Source organism: Salvelinus namaycush, chromosome 42 (genome assembly GCF_016432855.1).
Source record: "Salvelinus namaycush isolate Seneca chromosome 42, SaNama_1.0, whole genome shotgun sequence".
Taxonomy (NCBI): domain Eukaryota; kingdom Metazoa; phylum Chordata; class Actinopteri; order Salmoniformes; family Salmonidae; genus Salvelinus; species Salvelinus namaycush.
The window spans coordinates 19,268,794-19,287,897 of NC_052348.1; the positions used below are offsets into that span (position 1 = coordinate 19,268,794).

The window sequence follows — 19,104 nt, forward strand, 5'->3', positions numbered from 1 at the left end:
TGACTTCAACCCCTGTTCTCCTCACAGCTGAGTTTTATTCTTTCAACATCTCACATTACAAATACTTCAAATGTTGTATGCATACAGTTATAAATAATTGGCTGCAGATGATTATATGACTTTAGATCTTGATTTTTACTTCAGTTCTACAAACCAACTATAAAAACTGACATCTGTTACCACATAACGTAACCGGGGGGGGGGGGGGGGGGGGGGGAGAAATATACAAATTGGAACTTATAAATGCGAAATGACCATAATAAAAATCAAGATGATGTCTCAAGTAAAAAAGGTATATCAATAAATACAACCTTCCCAACATACCATTAAAAACTATTGACATGTTTCGCAATCAAGTAATACTAACAGACATTATTCCTCTGAATGTGGCACACAAACAGCAATTAGAAAACCTAGACATCAACAAGTTCAACACATCACCCCAAAAAATATACAAATCTGATCCAAATGATAGTTTTACATTTCAATTGAAAATATAACAAATGCTAAATACGTTATCAACTTAGTATATACAATGTTTTCTTAATCACAGTAGCATGGTAGTAGCAAAATAATTGAATAAGCACAAAATAATGTTTAAAAATAAATTCAGTTATATATTAGTAGAAAGTATCTTTTTGTTTTACTTTGCAGACACCAGCATGAACAATAGTAGACTGAGAAAATAATCCTGTTTTAATGTTTACATGGTTTATATGGGTTTAAATGATTTACATTGCAGAAAGAGAGAAACTGTTTTAGGAAAGAAGAAGTATTGCACATCAGGGCTCAAAGTTAACTTGCAACATGAATCACATTCAAGTCTATGTCCCAAAGCATGCCACATCACAGGGGTGGAGTGATCAAGTCTCTTTAGGAACAAGTGTCTTCTACATGGCTAAACTCATGTGGTATCCTGCATGTACAGCAGGTCTGTCTGTGAGGGAGGCAGACTTTAGGTGAGAAAGAGAGGATAGATAGGTGATCTGAAAGAGAACTTAAAAACTCATACAAAAATAAAACAAAGAGAGATCTAGTGCATTACAATAGTTTTCTGCATTAACACTAGTCATGTTGTTATTCTGTATTACGTCATGCATGCCTAGAATAACTGGTACATTCTGGAACCTTCAGGTAGTTCCAGAATGAGAATCTAAATAGTTTTTAGAACACCTGTCATCATTCACTGATGATACAAGGGAACAAGGGTTCACTCATCCACCCAAGCCAAAACATTTTCCCAAGATTTTCCTTACCCACTACAAGCTGAATATATGTTTCAAGACTATCAAAATAAGTTTAGAAAGGTCTTGTCATGCCTTAAGATCCAGTACTTATGGTTTATTATTATGAAAGAGAAGTCTGTACTGTACATGATTGGCTAACTCTTTTTCTTTTCTCTACACAATCACACCAGACAATTTAACATTTACCAGCACTTAAATATATAAAAAGCTAAATTGAAAATTATATTAATATCATTCATTTTTTATTTTTTAAATTAAGTTTTACCATAAATGCAGATCTCTTAGTAACAAAGGTACAAAATTATTTTTCACCAAGTGAAAAAAATGAGGTATTGCAAAAGGAGTTATCCCATCTTGTGAAAAATGTGCCTAAAATGACTATTGAAAAAAATATTTAGAAAAGTAGTGCATAATAAATTTATATATGTTCATGACAAAATAATCAGCTAGAAAACACTGTACAAAAATCAGCAGGCCATGTATAAAATAATATCTTTATCTCTGTGACAGCAAGTTCTTCAAAGAGTGTCCAACTACTAATGTATTCATCCTCCACAGCTAGAATCCACTCGCCACAGCTCGGATCTACTTCCTCTACACTCCAGTCATGGTAGAGAGTGCGTCAGATCACCATGAGACTAGGCTGGTAGTCCTGTCTGTCTGTGCTTTAGCCAACTCCTCTCCATTTTAATTGGCTGGACAACGATAGCCAGAGGAGTTGGTTAACACTAAAGCACATAGTACCAGGCTGCATACTATGAGTCACTCAGGGAACACTGTAGCTAGCTACCACTGTACTGTGCATTCCTACTAGTACTATAACATTAGCATGTTAGCGTCCAGTGCTAATATCCCTGACAATATAAAGTGAGCTAATACTACTGCCAATACCGGAGCCCTGCCTAGATAGCTAGGGCTGTAGTCTTTATCAGCTGAAGGTGTCTTTCCAAAGACTTTCTCCCCTCTCAATTTCACAACGGCACTAGCCTTACTGACCTCCTGAACCTGAAAATGGAGTCTTATAGTCCTTAAACCCCTCAGATAATCAACTGGCTTTGATCACTTGTTTTTAGGCCAATCTTTGGTTTGCCCATTTTGGCTACAATGCGTCAATTTAAACCATGATCTAGAACGCATATCAGTAATCGATGTCAGGCCCGATACCGAGGGGATCATTTTTTTCTGAAGTAATCCTGTATGTACTCTGAACAGTTTATTTATGATGAAGGGAATTGTCAGTCTGTCTGCCCTACTGCAGTGGATTTCTTTGACTATTGAACTTTAACCTGACCAGTTGCTCTCAACCTTTGGTTAACGATACAATTATTAATCTAATCCTGCATGCGTAAAGTAACAAAATAAGTGCACCCTTTAAAACGCAACTGTTCTAGTTAATATACTGATTGAGGTGCAGCACATAGCTCACTCAAATGTTATATGTTACTCTTGACAACAAATGTAAGCAGCTTCGCCAGCTAATGAGAAAAGAAAGTACAGTCAAGTCAGAAGAAACACTTCTTCTCGTATCTAATAATGCATCCAAGTACTCATGCACACCTTAACTTAAATTCAAAACGGGATTTCTTTCACTTCGTTTTACTTCTTCTTAGCATTTACTTGTCTTAGAAGAAAGTCTGATTAAAAAAATAAAGATTAAATTAAGCTTTTAAGTTTCTTTTTGAAACTAAATAGGAACCAGCAAAAAGAAAAGTGCATTTAGTTTCTACAACATAGCCCGTCACCCTCCCTCCCTCCCTAATTCCACCTGAAGGATATGTGTCGGGGCCGGTCTCCCCCCTCCTTGACCAGTGGCTTGTGGAACTCTCGTCCGGCACGGGAGTGTATGGCTGCCCAGCAGTACTCGCAGTAGTACTGGAGACAGGTGACGTTAGCGCAGAAGAAGGGAGCGAACTTTCCCCCACAGCGTGTCCCCTGGCACTCATCACACAGCTGGTCATCCAGCACGTATGGCTTCACTTCCACCTGGGGGAGAGGGGGAGGACAGAAGGAGAAAGAGGAGATGAAACATACCCAGATGGAATGGGACATGAGAGAAACCAGAGGGGGAAAGCTCAGAGCCAGCGCCATTTTGTAGCTTAGCTATTGTTCGTGTGAGGGCTCTATGGTTCTTCTCCTGGACAAAATGCACAGCGTATGTGGCTCCGCTAAACTACCAAAGACCAGACTGACTCACCCGTTTGTCGATCTCGCCGTGCTGCAGCTGAACGAATCGAGCGCTGATAGCAGCGATGTAGCTCTGCTGATTGGAGAAGGCCACACGGCCCGCTCCTTTAGGGTACTTCAGCTCAGGGTCTGTGTCGATGCCAGCGTAACACACTCCTCCATACAGACGATCCATTATCATGGCCAGCTCCACTGGAACAGTAACACATATAGGCTGATGATGTGGCTGACTGGGTCTGTCACGCCAGACAGTGTTAGCCTGCTGAGCTAAAGCCTAGGCATTACTTTAGCTCAGTCTCTCTCTCAAACACACACACAGAATCACAGTCCAGTACCTGCGCGTAGAGGACGTGGCACCCCCCCTACGAAGATGGTCTTCCTCGGGTCCAGAGGCTGAGAGCCGTCCATCACAAAGTCACTGTCGTTCAGGTTCCAGGGACGGATCTGGACCTAGAGGAACGGCCAGACAACATTCAGATAACACCCATATAACATCTAGAAAAGGCTAACAAATGTCATATAATATTTGTAACTCTTTCAATGTCCATACAACTAGATGTGAACTAGGTGAGTGGAGTGGGCAGGGCTGAACTAGGTGAGTGGAGTGGGCAGGGCTGAACTAGGTGAGTGGAGTGGGCAGGGCTGAACTAGGTGAGTGGAGTGGGCAGGGCTGAACTAGGTGAGTGGAGTGGGCAGGGCTGAACTAGGTGAGTGGACTGGGGAGATCTCACAACTATTTACCAGCAGTGCTAGACTGACAAGGAGGACAGACAACTCCCACCAAGACTGACTGGCTCGTGTGTCACACACACAGACAGACACGTAAAGCTCCACTCACAGGCTTGTCCTTGATGGTGGGGCTGGAGACACAGAGGTAGAGCTTGCCATCCTCCTCGATACAGGCATCGATCAGAGCCTGGACAGAGCTCTCGTCTTGGAACAGTAAGAATGCATAACCTAGAGGGAAAGAAAGAGCTCAGTACTCTCATGACCTTCATCTAGTTCCCGTCATTCCTAGGGCCCCCCGAGTGTCCCCGTCATTCCTAGGGCCCCCGAGTGTCCCCGTCATTCCTAGGGCCCCCGAGTGTCCCCGTCATTCCTAGGGCCCCCGAGTGTCCCCGTCATTCCTAGGGCCCCCCGAGTGTCCCCGTCATTCCTAGGGCCCCCCGAGTGTCCCCGTCATTCCTAGGGCCCCCCGAGTGTCCCCGTCATTCCTAGGGCCCCCCGAGTGTCCCCGTCATTCCTAGGGCCCCCCGAGTGTCCCCGTCATTCCTAGGGCCCCCCGAGTGTACCCGTCATTCCTAGGGCCCCCCCGAGTGTCCCCGTCATTCCTAGGGCCCCCCCGAGTGTCCCCGTCATTCCTAGGGCCCCCCGAGTGTCCCCGTCATTCCTAGGGCCCCCCGAGTGTCCCCGTCATTCCTAGGGCCCCCCGAGTGTCCCCGTCATTCCTAGGGCCCCCCGAGTGTCCCCGTCATTCCTAGGGCCCCCCGAGTGTCCCCGTCATTCCTAGGGCCCCCCGAGTGTCCCCGTCATTCCTAGGGCCCCCCGAGTGTCCCCGTCATTCCTAGGGCCCCTAGTATTTCCTGGCCAATGTGACCATATCAGACTCACCTTTGGGTGGGAAATAGGACTTGCTCTCAGCCTTGTGGGGCCAATCGACAAACAGGTGACCGAACCGGCGGAAACTGGCAGTGATCTCATCTGAGAATGAAAGAGTCAAAGCTAGTCAGCTACACAGGCTCTTCAGGGCCCTGTAGTTGTAGCACACAGCCTTCAAGCCTCTGACATCACATGTCGGGACCCATTAACATAGACAACAGACGCCTCACATCGTCTTTAACTCAGAACTACATTGTAAAAGGTGTATTATTCTGTTCATTGATCAATACCTTCGTCTATATCGGGGGGCAGTCCTCCCACAAACACCTTGCGTGAGTATCTCTCCACTCGCTCTCCGTTGAGGTGCGGGAAACAGTGGGCGGATCCTAAACCAGGAAGTCCCTGGTCACCTGACTCGTCCTCTCCGAAGGACCGCTCGTCCTCCATGGGGAACAGGTTAGAGTGACCTGGAGGGCAGAGAGATAGATCGGTAGAGATACTTATTTCACACCATGTTGCCAACCCAAACCGTACTAACCCCGACACCCTGGACTTATTTCACACCATGTTGCCAACCCAACCCAAACCGTACTAACCCCGACACCCTGATGAAGACGTAAGCTGCTATACATTGAAGTATTTTAAAATGTCCCATACATTAAAGGCTTTTTAACTTTCAAACCAAACACGAGTGCCTGGACATTTTTATGCCACTTAGCACCTATTTGTGGTTATATTTATTTTCAAACCAGTGTGCTGGCTCCGATAATTCATTTTCACATTGTCCTTTCCAACAACTATTGTGGATGTTTAACCAGGCCAGCTCAGTAGAGCTTGGATTTAACCAGGCCAGCTCAGTAGAGCTTGGATTTAACCAGGCCAGCTCAGTAGAGCTTGGATTTAACCAGGCCAGCTCAGTAGAGCTTGGATTTAACCAGGCCAGCTCAGTAGAGCTTGGATTTAACCAGGCCAGCTCAGTAGAGCTTGGATTTAACCAGGCCAGCTCAGTAGAGCTTGGATTTAACCAGGCCAGCTCAGTAGAGCTTGGATTTAACCAGGCCAGCTCAGTAGAGCTTGGCTCAGCTCTGTTTGACTCAGTCGACGAAAAAAGGGTAAGATTGTACCCAAATAAATACACCTACAATAAAATTGCGGTACATTGATTGAAATCAAATGAACTCAAATAAAGCAATTTTTCATTGTGATGAAGACAAAAGAGAACCGTGATCATGAAACCAATCATGATTTCCGCAAGCGCTTACAAGATTTGATGTTTTGGTAAAGTCTAGTGACAAGCCACCACAGCCAGGTCATAACAACCCAGCAGGAAACAGGCACCCGACAATCATGTCAGCTCATCTTTTTTGCTATTGCGCTGTACATATGATCAGATTTCACAACAAACACGTGTTGAAGGTTATTAATATAGCAATCTGAGACGGTCAGCACAACTGCAATAAAGACAACCTGGAAATCCATTTCAACACTTCACCATGTTAAGTATATAAAGCAACACAGAGCAGTAGGCCACAATCTACACGGAAGTTCTTAAATGCTTTATACACTGCTCCAAAAAATAAAGGGAACACTAAAATAACACATCCTAGATCTGAATGAATGAAATATTCTTATTAAATACTTTTTTCTTTACATAGTTGAATGTGCTGACAACAAAATCACACAAAAATTATCAATGGAAATCAAATGTATCAACCCATGGAGGTCTGGATTTGGAGTCACACTCAAAATTAAAGTGGAAAACCACACTACAGGCTGATCCAACTGATGTAATGTCCTTAAAACAAGTCAAAATGAGGCTCAGTAGTGTGTGTGGCCTCCACGTGCCTGTATGACCTCCCTACAACGCCTGGGCATGCTCCTGATGACGTGGCGGATGGTCTCCTGAGGGATCTCCTCCCAGACCTGGACTAAAGCATCCGCCAACTCCTGGACAGTCTGTGGTGCAACGTGGCGTTGGTGGATGGAGCGAGACATGATGTCCCAGATGTGCTCAATTGGATTCAGGTCTGGGGAACGGTCGGACCAGTCCATAGCATCAATGCCTTCCTCTTGCAGGAACTGCTGACACACTCCAGCCACATGAGGTCTAGCATTGTCTTGCATTAGGAGGAACCCTGGGCCAACCGCACCAGCATATGGTCTCACAAGGGGTCTGAGGATCTCATCTCGGTACCTAATGGCAGTCAGGCTACCTCTGACGAGCACATGGAGGGATGTGCGGCCCCCCAAAGAAATGCCACACCACACCATGACTGACCCACCGCCAAACCGGTCACGCTGGAGGATGTTGCAGGCAGCAGAACGTTCTCCACGGCGTCTCCAGACTCTGTCACGTCTGTCACATGTGCTCATGTGCTCAGTGTGAACCTGCTTTCATATGTGCTCAGTGTGAACCTGCTTTCATCTGTGAAGAGCACAGGGCGCCAGTGGCGAATTTGCCAATCTTGGTGTTCTCTGGCAAATGCCAAACGTCCTGCACGGTGTTGGGCTGTAAGCACAACCCCCACCTGTGGACGTCGGGCCCTCATACCTCCCTCATGGAGTCTGTTTCTGACCGTTTGAGCAGACACATGCACATTTGTGGCCTGCTGGAGGTCATTTTGCAGGGCTCTGGCAGTGCACCTCCTTGCACAAAGGCGGAGGTAGCGGTCCTGCTGCTGGTTTGTTGCCCTCCTACGGCCTCCTCCACGTCTCCTGATGTACTGGCCTGTCTCCTGGTAGCACCTCCATGCTCTGGACACTACGCTGACAGACACAGCAAACCTTCTTGCCACAGCTCGCATTGATGTGCCATCCTGGATGAGCTGCACTACCTGAGCCACTTGTGTGGGTTGTAGACTCCGTCTCATGCTACCACTAGAGTGAGAGCACCGCCAGCATTCAAAAGTGACCAAAACATCAGCCAGGAAGCATAGGAACTGAGAAGTGGTCTGTGGTCACCACCTGCAGAACCACTCCTTTATTGGGGGTGTCTTGCTAATTGCCTATAATTTCCACCTGTTGTCTATTCCATTTGCACAACAGCATGTGAAATTTATTGTCAGTGTTGCTTCCTAAGTGGACAGTTTGATTTCACAGAAGTGTGATTGACTTGGAGTTACATTGTGTTGTTTAAGTGTTCCCTTTATTTTTTTGAGCAGTGTAGTATTTATAGAATTAAGATGAGATTGTTTTATTATATTCATTTCAAATCCTCCCTGGGGACTTGAAGTCTTCCTCTGCAGGTTCAGTCGGGGACTAGTGAACAGTCAGCGTTTAAGAGGTAAACACAGACAAGTTGCATCTGAAAATGGCACCCTATTACACCATTTTAGACACAGAGAGGCCAAACCAGACAGCATGTACTGTGTAATGGCCGCTTTGCAAATAATGACATGACTTAGGCTAAAACATGAAGACATTTTGGGTTTGGCTTTACCTCGTCGTCTGCCATAGCTCCTAGCTGCATGTAAAACAAGAGACAACAGCCTTCATACCAACTCTTAACAGCACAGGGTTATAAAATAATGTACACTCCATGAACAACTTGCATCCAATTGACTACCTGTACTGTGAATGGCTGAACTAAGCTATACACTTTATTGTATTGAGGCAAAATCTAACATTTCCATACCATTCATGGGCAAAGACCCATCTCCGGCCTGGTGAGAGAAACCATAGCGACCTGGAGAAGAAGAGACCGAAGTCAGTTAGAATATGTATATTATTTTGCCTTCTCACTCCATATAGCCACCACATTTCACCAACTGTAGTTCTGTGATGTACTGAGGAGAATGAGAATTGAGATGAGCAGCAGAACCATCAAAGCATCCAGAGAACTCTGACTTAACAGCCAACAGATAGCGATACATGATCAGAGAGGGGAAATAAGTGATGGACTGGCCATAAATTAACATAGAGACAAACTCCTTCTGAAGAGCAGTCAGGGTCTTGGCTATAAAACATGTCTTCAGAGATGGTATGCGACAAAACGTAACCCAAATGTTTAATTCATGGTGGTGGAGAGAATGGAGAGTGGAGCATGGATCAAAGTGGCAGCATAGTAGTACTTAAACAGGTAAGCGTGTGTGATTGAGCAGGTTTAGACGGAGTAGAGCCGTTTCGCCTCTATCCTGCACTAGCACAGCTAGACATTGTACCAACCGGTCAGAATTACGTGAAATCAATCTTCTGTCTCTAAATTGAAAATATGCCATTACTGTATATTCAGCAAATATTTCCTCATTGTTTGTGGAGTATTACAGAATACCAGGGCCTATATTCAAAGCATCTAGGATCAGGTCCCCCTTGTACATATAATCATATTCATTATTTTTCTAAAGGAAAAAAACTCATTCAAGAACAGCACTCTTATTCTGAGACGCTTTGTGAATACTGACCCAGGGTGTTTCTTCATACTGCGAGAAACAGAGAAACCCACCTTTCAAGGAATCCTGTTCAGCCCTCATAATATCAATCAGACTGTTCTCCAGAGAGTGCATGCTGAAGCCATCAAAGGAACGGGTTCTCTCCTGCTGAGAGACACACAGAGACAGGGAACACGATGATTAGCCTGCGGTGTTCTAAGAACAGGAACACAGAACCATTCTGACGCGAGAACCCGTGGTAGGTTCTAATCTAGACCCTTGACACAGTTTTGCTTTGTGTATAGATGAGAACTATGTTGTCCTGGTACTTTAGACCTAAACAGTTACACATCCACGGAGACGTTCTGTGGTGATGCTTATCGAATAAAATACCACCAAAATGTATTTCTGTGATTCTACAGAGATATCTCCAGATGTAGGCCATCTACAGCTTTTGCATCACATGCCCCTGTCTCTGTAGATAGACACAGAATGCTTTTCAAATAATCCCTTCCTTGAAGTAATCACCGATCTGTGTGTGACTGGAACGCTAAAGCTAGACTTACACCCTACTGCTTTAGCCAATCCAGGTCATGTCAGATCTGCGTTTACCTCAAAGAAGAAAGGATGCATGCCTTCTTTATGTATTCAAACTGGGCCTTCTTTATGTATTCAAACAGGGCCTTCTTTATGTATTCAAACAGGGCCTTCTTTATGTATTCAAACAGGGCCTTCTTTATGTATTCAAACAGGGCCTTCTTTAAGTATTCAAACAGGGCCAAAGCCTGCAGAAGTGAGATGACAGTATGTCAACATTTATCATACAGGCGTTGTGGCATCTCAAACAACAACAGGAGGAGGCTGGGGTTTCCGTATTTAACGTGCTGCATCTCTAACGAAAGAAGAAAGCTGAAGTTTCCGTACCAAATGGCACCCAATTCCCTGTATTGTGCACTACCTTTGACCAGGCTCTGGTTTAAAGTAGTGCACTAAACAAGGAGTATGGTGCTATTTTGGGTGAACTCTGATTACCGGATTAGGCCTCTTCATGGCATACGCTTACCACCACATTCACAGATCTATAAGACTACATATACAACAATAGTTACTGTGAATTTCATCAAGAAACAAGTTGTTGGCCTAATTGTCATTGATGTTATCAGATGCTCTACTTACTAGTAACTAGATCATATTTGCTCTTCTCATTTACTTTGATGTGTACTGTTTTACACATATCAGAACATATAATTTGTCTCTGACACTTGTATCAAAAATGCCTCTACAAAGCTGCGCGTGTTGGTTTTAACAACATAGAAGCATGTTTCAAGTCAATTTTTTCATTGTCCTATAAGGGTGGATAAATATATTTTCTCTACAGTTTGCTCATCCCTTCTCTCACCTGGAAAGGGAAGTTGTCAGTGCGACTCATGCTGTCTTCCATCCAGGCCTTTTGGTTGAACCCAGAGTTATTACGAGGATACTTCTGAGAGGGCACCTGGAAGATAGGACAATATTATATACACTGCTCAAAAAAATAAAGGGAACACTTAAACAACACAATGTAACTCCAAGTCAATCACACTTCTGTGAAATCAAACTGTCCACTTAGGAAGCAACACTGATTGACAATAAATTTCACATGCTGTTGTGCAAATGGAATAGACAAAAGGTGGAAATTATAGGCAATTAGCAAGACACCCCCAATAAAGGAGTGATTCTGCAGGTGGTGACCACAGACCACTTCTCAGTTCCTATGCTTCCTGGCTGATGTTTTGGTCACTTTTGAATGCTGGCGGTGCTCTCACTCTAGTGGTAGCATGAGACGGAGTCTACAACACACACAAGTGGCTCAGGTAGTGCAGCTCATCCAGGATGGCACATCAATGCGAGCTGTGGCAAGAAGGTTTGCTGTGTCTGTCAGCGTAGTGTCCAGAGCATGGAGGCGCTACCAGGAGACAGGCCAGTACATCAGGAGACGTGGAGGAGGCCGTAGGAGGGCAACAACCCAGCAGCAGGACCGCTACCTCCGCCTTTGTGCAAGGAGGTGCACTGCCAGAGCCCTGCAAAATGACCTCCAGCAGGCCACAAATGTGCTTGTGTCTGCTCAAACGGTCAGAAACAGACTCCATGAGGGTGTTATGAGGGCCCGACGTCCACAGGTGGGGGTTGTGCTTACAGCCCAACACCGTGCAGGACGTTTGGCATTTGCCAGAGAACACCAAGATTGACAAATTCGCCACTGGCGCCCTGTGCTCTTCACAGATGAAAGCAGGTTCACACTGAGCACATGTGACAGACGTGACAGAGTCTGGAGACGCCGTGGCGAACGTTCTGCTGCCTGCAACATCCTCCAGCATGACCGGTTTGGCGGTGGGTCAGTCATGGTGTGGGGTGGCATTTCTTTGTGGGGCCGCACAGCCCTCCATGTGCTCGCCAGAGGTAGCCTGACTGCCATTAGGTACCGAGATGAGATCCTCAGACCCCTTGTGAGACCATATGCTGACACATGCACATTTGTGGCCTGCTGGAGGTCATTTTGCAGGGCTCTGGCAGTGCACCTCCTTGCACAAAGGCGGAGGTAGCGGTCCTGCTGCTGGGTTGTTGCCCTCCTACGGCCTCCTCCACGTCTCCTGATGTACTGGCCTGTCTCCTGGTAGCGCCTCCATGCTCTGGACACTACGCTGACAGACACAGCAAACCTTCTTGCCACAGCTCGCATTGATGTGCCATCCTGGATGAGCTGCACTACCTAAGCCACTTGTGTGGGTTGTAGACTCCATCTCATGCTACCACTAGAGTGAGAGCACCGCCAGCATTCAAAAGTGACCAAAACATCAGCCAGGAAGCATAGGAACTGAGAAGTGGTCTGTGGTCACCACCTGCAGAATCACTCCTTTATTGGGGGTGTCTTGCTAATTGCCTATAATTTCCACCTTTTGTCTATTCCATTTGCACAACAGCATGTGAAATTTATTGTCAATCAGTGTTGCTTCCAAAGTGGACAGTTTGATTTCACAGAAGTGTGATTGACTTGGAGTTACTTTGTGTTGTTTAAGTGTTCCCTTTATTTTTTTGAGCAGTGTAATATTAGTACAAGTGGGATATTACCATGTGATTGTACCATTGAAGCGCACGATAGAGTTTACTTTATGGCTCAATAGACATCAAGAGCATTAGCTGGATTACAGTCTGCAGTCGCAAATAAACTATATCATAAGCAACTAAATCAAGCACTATTGGAGTTTGGCAAAACATTGAAATTAAAGAAATCATTGACTAGTTCATTGTAGGCTGTTAAATGAATATGGTTAATCTACTCATCAGTCTGAGGCCTTTGGGACATCCGGTCTTAACAGGTATGAGGTGTGCCATATACAGTTGTAGTCTGAAGTTTACTATTCACCTTAGCCAAATACATTTAAAATCAGTTTCACGATTCCTGACACTTAATACCAGTAAAAATTCCGTCTTATGTCAGTTAGGATCACCACTTTATTTTAAGAATGTGAAATGTCAGAATAATAGTAGAGAGAATTATTTATTTCCGCTTTTATATCTTTCATCACATTCCCAGTGGGTCGGAAGTTTACATACACTCAATTAGTATTTGGTAGCATTGCCTTTAAATTGTTTAACTTGGGTCAAATGTTTTGGGTAGCCTTCCACAAGCTTCCCAAAATAAGTTGGGTGAATTTTGGCTCATTCCTCCTGACAGAGCTGGTGTAACTGAGTCAGGTTTGTAAGCCTCCTTGCTCACACACGCTTTTTCAGTTCTGCCCACAAATTTTCTATAGGATTGAGGTCAGGGCTTTGTGATGGCCACTCCAATACCTTGACTTTGTTGTCCTTAAGCCATTTTGCCACAACTTTGGAAGTATGCTTGGGGTCATTGTCCATTTGGAAGACCCATTTGCAACCAAGCTTTAACTTCCTGGCTGATATCTTGAGATGTTGTTTCAGTATATCCACATAATTTTCCTTCTTCATGAAGCCATCTATTTTCTGAAGTGCACCAGTCCCTCCTGCAGCAAAGCAGCTCCACAACATGATGCTGCCACCCCCGTCCTTCACGGTTGGGATAGTGACCTTCGGCTTGCAAGCCTCCCCATTTTTCCTCCAAACATAACGATGGTCATTATGGTTGAACAGTTCTATTTTTGTTTCATCACACCAGAGGACATTTCTCCAAAAAGTATAATCTTTGTCCCCATGTGCAGTTGAAAACCATAGTCTGGCTTTTTTAATGGCGGTTTTGGAGCAGTGGCTTCTTCCTTGCCGAGCGGCCTTTCAGGTTATGTTGATATAGGACTCGTTTTACTGTGGATATAGATACTTTTGTACCCGTTTCCTCCAGAATCTTCACAAGGTCGTTTGCTGTTGTTCTGGGATTGATTTGCACTTTTCACACCAAAGTACGTTGATCTCTAGGAGACAGAACACGTCAGAACACGTGGTAACTTCAGGCGTTTGGAAATTGCTCCCAAGGATGAAGCAGACTTGTGGAGGTCTACAATTCTCTTTGAGGTCTTGGCTGATTTCTTTAGATTTTCCCATGATTTCAAGCAAAAAGGCACTGAGGGTAGGCCTTGAAATACATCCACAGGTACACCTCCAATTGACTCAAATTATGTCAATTAGCCTATCAGAAGCTTCTAAAGCCATGACATCATTTTCTGGAATTTTCCAAGCTGTTTAAAGGCACAGTCAACTTGCTGTATGTAAACTTCTGACCCACTGGAATTGTGATACAGTGAATTATAAGTGAAATAATCGGTCTAAACAATTGTTGGAAAAATTACTTGTGTCATGAACAAAGTAGATGTCCTAACCGACTTGCCAAAACTATAGTTTGTTAACAAGAAATTTGTGGAGTGGTTGAAAAACGAGTTTCAATAACTCCAACCTAAGTGTATGTAAACTTCCGACTTCAACTGTACATCTAACAGTACCAGGTTGTTAGATGGGAGTGTGCAGTACATACATCTAACAGTAGCAGGTTGTTAGATGGGAGTGTGCAGTATATCTAGCTAGTTCAGTAGCAGGTTGTTAGATGGGAGTGTGCAGTATATCTAGCTAGTTCAGTAGCAGGTTGTTAGATGGGAGTGTGCAGTATATCTAGCTAGTTCAGTACCAGGTTGTTAGATGGGAGTGTGAAGTATATCTAGCTAGTTCAGTAGCAGGTTGTTAGATGGGAGTGTGCAGTATATCTAGCTAGTTCAGTAGCAGGTTGTTAGATGGGAGTGTGCAGTATATCTAGCTAGTTCAGTAGCAGGTTGTTAGATGGGAGTGTGCAGTATATCTAGCTAGTTCAGTAGCAGGTTGTTAGATGGGAGTGTGCAGTATATCTAGCTAGTTCAGTAGCAGGTTGTTAGATGGGAGTGTGCAGTATATCTAGCTAGTTCAGTACCAGGTTGTTAGATGGGAGTGTGAAGTATATCTAGCTAGTTCAGTACCAGGTTGTTAGATGGGAGTGTGCAGTATATCTAGCTAGTTCAGTACCAGGTTGTTAGATGGGAGTGTGAAGTATATCTAGCTAGTTCAGTACCAGGTTGTTAGATGGGAGTGTGCAGTATATCTAGCTAGTTCAGTACCTGGTTGTTGGGGAAAGACTTCTTAAGTGGTGAGATGGAGTTGAGGGCCGTCACGCCTCCATTGAGGCCCCTGCGATACTCACGAACCCCCTGTGACCCTCCCCAGCCACCGTACCCACCTCCCCCGGGGCTCCAGGAGGTGGAAGTGGGGGGGGCAGGGCTCTGGTAGCTGCCCCAAGGGGAGGGGGGCTTGGACTGGGCCGGGGCCAGGTGGGGCAGCTGGGTGAAAGCTCCAGAGCGGTGGGGGTGAGGAGGGAAGGAGGGCTGGGGAGGGTGGGGGGAGGCTGGAGAGCGACGGTGCTGAGGGGGGACCCCCTGGTTGTGGGGGTGGTAGTGGTGGGGAGGAGGGTGGTGCTGGGAGACCGGGCCGATTTGGGGGGAGAAGCTGCCCCCCGCCCCTCCGAAGCCGGGCCCCGCGTGGTGGGAGAAGTTCTGGAACAGCATCTGGGGTCCGTTAGCGTTGGAACCAGCCGGGCCAAAGAACCCACCCCCGACGTCCTCACCGATTACGGGGGAGGGGTTGGAAGGTATGGTCGGGGACCAGTTGTTGAAGGAGGTCAAGGAGGAGGAGGTGGTGGTGGATTGGGCTCCGGACGTCCCCATCCCCAGGCTATCCTGGTAGTCAAACCCCCCCAGCACCGGAGGAGAGTCCATCCCACCCCTAAGCTTCTCCTTCCCACCGGTCTCCAACGAGCCCTTCTCCATGGAGCCGTCCTCGGATAGGATTCCATCCAGCTCCCCTAGGCCACCTCCGGCCTCTTGCTGCCCAGGGGAGAGGGCCTGCGGCTGGGCCTTCTCCTGCAGGTCCTGGCGGTCCAGGGCGTTGGACTTGTCGGAGTCAAGGATCTCATCCTGCATGTTACTGTGGGGTGTTACGGAGGGGAACAGCCAGGCGCTACCTCCTCCATTGGTGGCCGAGGTGCTGTTGACGAATGAAGGGGGGCTGGGGGGGTTGGCAGGGTGATTGAGGTGGGGGGGCTGGGGTTGGAGGTGAGGGGGGATCCTCACGGGGAAAGCAGACTTGTTGCCACTGCCGTTATTCTTCACCAGGACTCCGAAGCCGTAGTCGTCCATTTATGAATCCCGGGGTAAAGACGATATTTCCTCCTCAACTTGGTTCTTCTTATCTCAATGTCTTCTAGGCCTATTTCCTACTGTATAACATGGGGAGAAAAGGAGAGGAGTGCGGGAGAGAGGGAGGAATTGAAGGGAGAAAGGGGGTGAGGGAGAGGACAGAAGTGAAGGCATGCGCGAGAAAGAAAGGAGAGGGAAAGGTGATGTAGGGAAAACAGTGGGTGGCGTAAAAAGGGGGAGACGGGTGAGAAGCGGACTAGACAGGGTCGAGGGAGGGGGGGAGAGAGACAGAGGGAGGGGGGTGGAGGGGGGGGGGGGTCGAGAGAGAGACAGGGTCGAGGGAGAGAGAGACAGGGTCGAGGGAGAGAGAGACAGGGTCGAGGGAGAGAGAGACAGGGTCGAGGGGGAGAGAGACAGGGTCGAGGGGGAGAGAGACAGGGTCGAGGGAGGGAGGGGGAGAGAGACAGGGTCGAGGGGGAGAGAGACAGGGTCGAGGGGGAGAGAGACAGGGTCGAGGGAGGGAGGGGGAGAGAGGCAGGGTCGAGGGAGGGAGGGGGAGAGAGGCAGGGTCGAGGGAGGGAGGGAGGGGGAGCGGGTCGAGGGAGGGAGGGAGGGGGAGCGGGTCGAGGGAGGGAGGGAGGGGGAGAGGGTCGAGGGAGGGAGGGAGGGGGAGAGGGTCGAGGGAGGGAGGGAGGGAGACAGGGTCGAGGGAGGGAGGGAGGGAGGGGGAGAGAGACAGGGTCGAGGGAGGGAGGGAGGGAGACAGGGTCGAAAGAGGGAGGGAGGGGGAGAGAGACAGGGTCGAAAGAGGGAGGGAGGGGGAGAGAGACAGGGTCGAAAGAGGGAGGGAGGGGGAGAGAGACAGGGTCGAAAGAGGGAGGGAGGGAGGGAGAGACAGGGTCGAGGGAGGGAGGGAGGGAGGGGGAGAGAGACAGGGTCGAGGGAGGGAGGGAGGGAGGGAGGGAGGGAGGGAGGGAGGGAGGGAGGGAGGGAGGGAGGGAGGGAGGGAGGGAGGGAGACAGGGTCGAGGGAGGGAGGGAGGGGGAGAGAGACAGGGTCGAGGGAGGGAGGGAGGGAGGGGGAGAGAGACAGGGTCGAGAGAGGTTGGGAGAGACAGGGTCGAGAGAGAGGTTAGGGAGAGAGACAGGGTCGAGGGAGAGACAGGGGAGGGGGAGAGACAGGGGAGGGGGAGAGACAGGGTCGAGGGAGGGGGGGGTCAGAGGGTCGAGGGAGGTTGAGAGAGGGTCGAGGGAGGTTGAGAGAGGGTCGAGAGAGGGTCGAGAGAGGGAGGGGGTCGAGGGAGAGACAGGGGGTCGGGGGGGAGACAGGGTCGGGGGGGAGACAGGGTCGGGGGGGGAGACAGGGTCGGGGGGGGAGACAGGGTCGGGGGGGGAGACAGGGTCGGGGGGGGAGACAGGGTCGGGGGAGGGAGTCAGAGGGTCGAGGGAGGGAGTCAGAGGGTCGAGGGAGGTTGAGAGAGGGAGGGGTCGAGGGAGAGACAGGGTCGAGGGAGGGGGAGAGAGACAGGGGGGGACATAAATACAAAGGCTATCATTCCACAATTTGATCCTACAGGCCATCCAAAACAACACCAGCCTTGCCAACTGCAGTGACTTTGCTGCAACTGCAGACTGCTAGTGATGTAACAATGAGATTAAATCATTGACTCGCTCAGCCACAGTAGGCCAAGGCTACATGATAAAATAACAGACTTAGCATAGCAGTAGTAGTAGCAGGCCACAACAGAAAACACCTGAGTGAACATGCGTAGGTTAGCTGCGGTATAAGCACCTAGCACCAGGCAGGCTGGCTACGCTATTAGTTGCCGTTTCTCTTCCCAAAGGTCGTTATGTGGCTAGCAAGCTAACAGCTGCTGCATTGGGTTCCATGTGCCCTGTCAATCAAACACATTACGATTATCAGTGTTGGTCTATTTGAGGTCTATATGCAGTGTAGTGTGTGTCTATGCCGGTGCGTTATAATGAAGGTAAATACACCAACACCTACCGAATATCTAGATTTTTTTCTGCAATGACCTCCTCCGTCGCGACCAGTTAAAGAAGAAAATGCTGGTGACGTTTCTTGTCTATGCTGAATCTAGGGTAGCCTAGTTCCCCGTATACAAGCCGCTCGGCTAGGGTAATAGCCGACAAGCTACTATAGTAGATACATTGTAGCCGATCTAACGAGCAATCGAAGCAGATATGCAAAAATGTCGATGACAAATTAAACAATGTATCCGAAAATTCCACCGACAGCGATACACGGGTGATATCACTGCGGTGATATTGGTATTAAATGGTGTGTGTATCTTTAAACGACCTCGTCGGTTCCGTGTCCTGTGTGTTCAATGTCATAGCTTAGCACCAATCGTTGTCGTCATAATTTTTGTGCAATTCTAAACTACGGGTATAAACCTGAGTGCATTTCTCTGGTACGACATTACATTTCTGAAACGGATTCTATATCGTGCATTATGTACCTCTAAATTGTCGTCATGTCCTTATGGTTCCTAGATGTTGCCATATTTCAGCTTTTTTTCAATTTTCTGCATTTCCAAGTCAACCGGTACGAATGGTCTCTTCTAGTCGATGACAGCTGGGCCAGTAGGGAGACACTTCCGACTCATAACCCCGCCCCCGCCTCCTCCAACTCCCACTCACAGACTGCAAGGGTTTCCCTCTGCGGCCTCGCCCCTTTCCACAGATGAATGGCGTTTAATTGGATATGTGTGGGTAAACCACACCCATCTCACGCCTTTTCAATGAAATGGCACTGCGTTCAAGACGTTCTCAGCCCAAATAAGGATGTTGAGAAATTCATGGGTGGAGTTACACATGCAGGCAAATAATGCACAAAATTCAAACTAGATGTATTTTATACATTCAGTACTCCCTGCATTTAAAAATCTAGTCAGTCAAGGCTTCTGTGTGATATTCATCTATGATTAAACGGGTTTATTAAACACATTTAAACACAAGAAAAAGGCAAGATAAGAGGCCAATCTAGCACATTTGGTTCCTTTGAAGTTTCCTATTGGTT

The 19,104-nt window shown here is 47.3% G+C and overlaps 1 protein-coding gene across 5 annotated transcripts; it reads right to left on the reverse strand.

Moving 5' to 3' along the window:
• Positions 1-116: 116 nt before the first annotated feature.
• Positions 117-18,650, reverse strand: LOC120035006 (cytoplasmic polyadenylation element-binding protein 4-like). Of its 5 annotated transcripts, none has more exons than XM_038981749.1 (11): positions 18,545-18,650; positions 14,989-16,318; positions 10,797-10,892; positions 9,472-9,562; positions 8,665-8,715; positions 5,321-5,497; positions 5,043-5,132; positions 4,270-4,388; positions 3,767-3,881; positions 3,442-3,623; positions 117-3,230 (listed from the first exon to the last, which is right to left on the reverse strand). In XM_038981749.1, the coding sequence occupies exons 2-11, from the start codon at positions 16,060-16,062 to the stop codon at positions 3,003-3,005; spliced, it is 2,223 nt and encodes a 740-aa protein (XP_038837677.1). In that variant the 5' UTR covers positions 16,063-16,318; positions 18,545-18,650; the 3' UTR covers positions 117-3,002. The 5 variants fall into 5 exon arrangements, with proteins under 5 accessions (XP_038837677.1, XP_038837673.1, XP_038837676.1 ...); XM_038981745.1 differs by having other exon boundaries at positions 9,472-9,565; XM_038981748.1 differs by having other exon boundaries at positions 9,472-9,565; positions 14,989-16,142; positions 18,545-18,628.
• Between the last annotated feature and the right edge of the window lie 454 nt (positions 18,651-19,104).